This window comes from Loa loa (genome assembly GCF_000183805.2).
Source record: "Loa loa unplaced genomic scaffold supercont3.2111, whole genome shotgun sequence".
In the NCBI taxonomy this organism is placed as follows: Eukaryota; Metazoa; Nematoda; class Chromadorea; order Rhabditida; family Onchocercidae; genus Loa; species Loa loa.
This window is the reverse complement of record NW_018110290.1, coordinates 1-801: the sequence shown is the minus strand read 5'-3', so window position 1 is coordinate 801 and position 801 is coordinate 1. Positions and strand designations below refer to the sequence as shown.

The window sequence follows — 801 nt, the reverse complement described above, 5'->3', positions numbered from 1 at the left end:
ATTTATATAAATTAATGTTTCAAAATAAAAAGTAAAACTAAACATTGATAGAATTATTAGCTTTTATTGCCTTCATGAAATGTAACAATGTCATAATAATTAATCAATCTACACGTAAAACAAAAAAAAGTCTTATTACTCCTTATTAGCCTTATTAACAAAGAAAAAAGCCTTATTACTCCTTATTAGCTTTATTAACAAAGAAAAAAGCCTTATTACTGTTATTGTTGTTGCTGTTATTGTCATGTTGTTATTGATGTTATCGTCATGGTCGTTACGGTTATTGTTATTGTTGTTATGTTTTTATATTGCTGTTGTTATCATTATTGTTAGTGCTATTATTATTATTGTTATTGCTACCGTTATCGTTATTGTTGTTATGGTTATTGTTGTCAGTATCATTGTTATTGTTATTGTTTTTCCCTTTTATTTGTTATTGATTTTATTGTTAATATTACTATGGTTATTGCTGCCAATAGTTACTGTTAGTGACATTGTTGTTATTGTTGTTATTGTTATTGTTATTGACTTTGTTATTACTGTTGCTGCTGTTAAGGATACTATTACTGCTGTCAATTTCATTTCCTTTTGTTTTGAAAAGTTTTAAATGAAATGATTACTTAAAAGTATTGTAATAATGAAATTGAAACTGAAATGAAAATTTGAACCAGAATTAAATTATAGCAAAGTAATCCATCATCATTATTATCATCTCAAGCAAGAAGGAGGAGGGAAATATCAATATGTATGCTCAAATAAATATTCATAATGTTTGATTTATGTTAGATCTAGATATTTCCA

At 25.1% G+C, this 801-nt stretch overlaps 1 protein-coding gene across 1 annotated transcript; it reads left to right on the top strand.

The window, feature by feature from the left end:
* Nucleotides 1-244: 244 nt before the first annotated feature.
* On the top strand, nt 245-607 carry LOAG_19140 (hypothetical protein; the record flags this gene model as incomplete). Its single annotated transcript, XM_020451794.1, has 1 exon — nt 245-607. The coding sequence occupies one exon, from the start codon at nt 245-247 to the stop codon at nt 605-607; it is 363 nt and encodes a 120-aa protein (XP_020304400.1).
* Nucleotides 608-801: the final 194 nt, after the last annotated feature.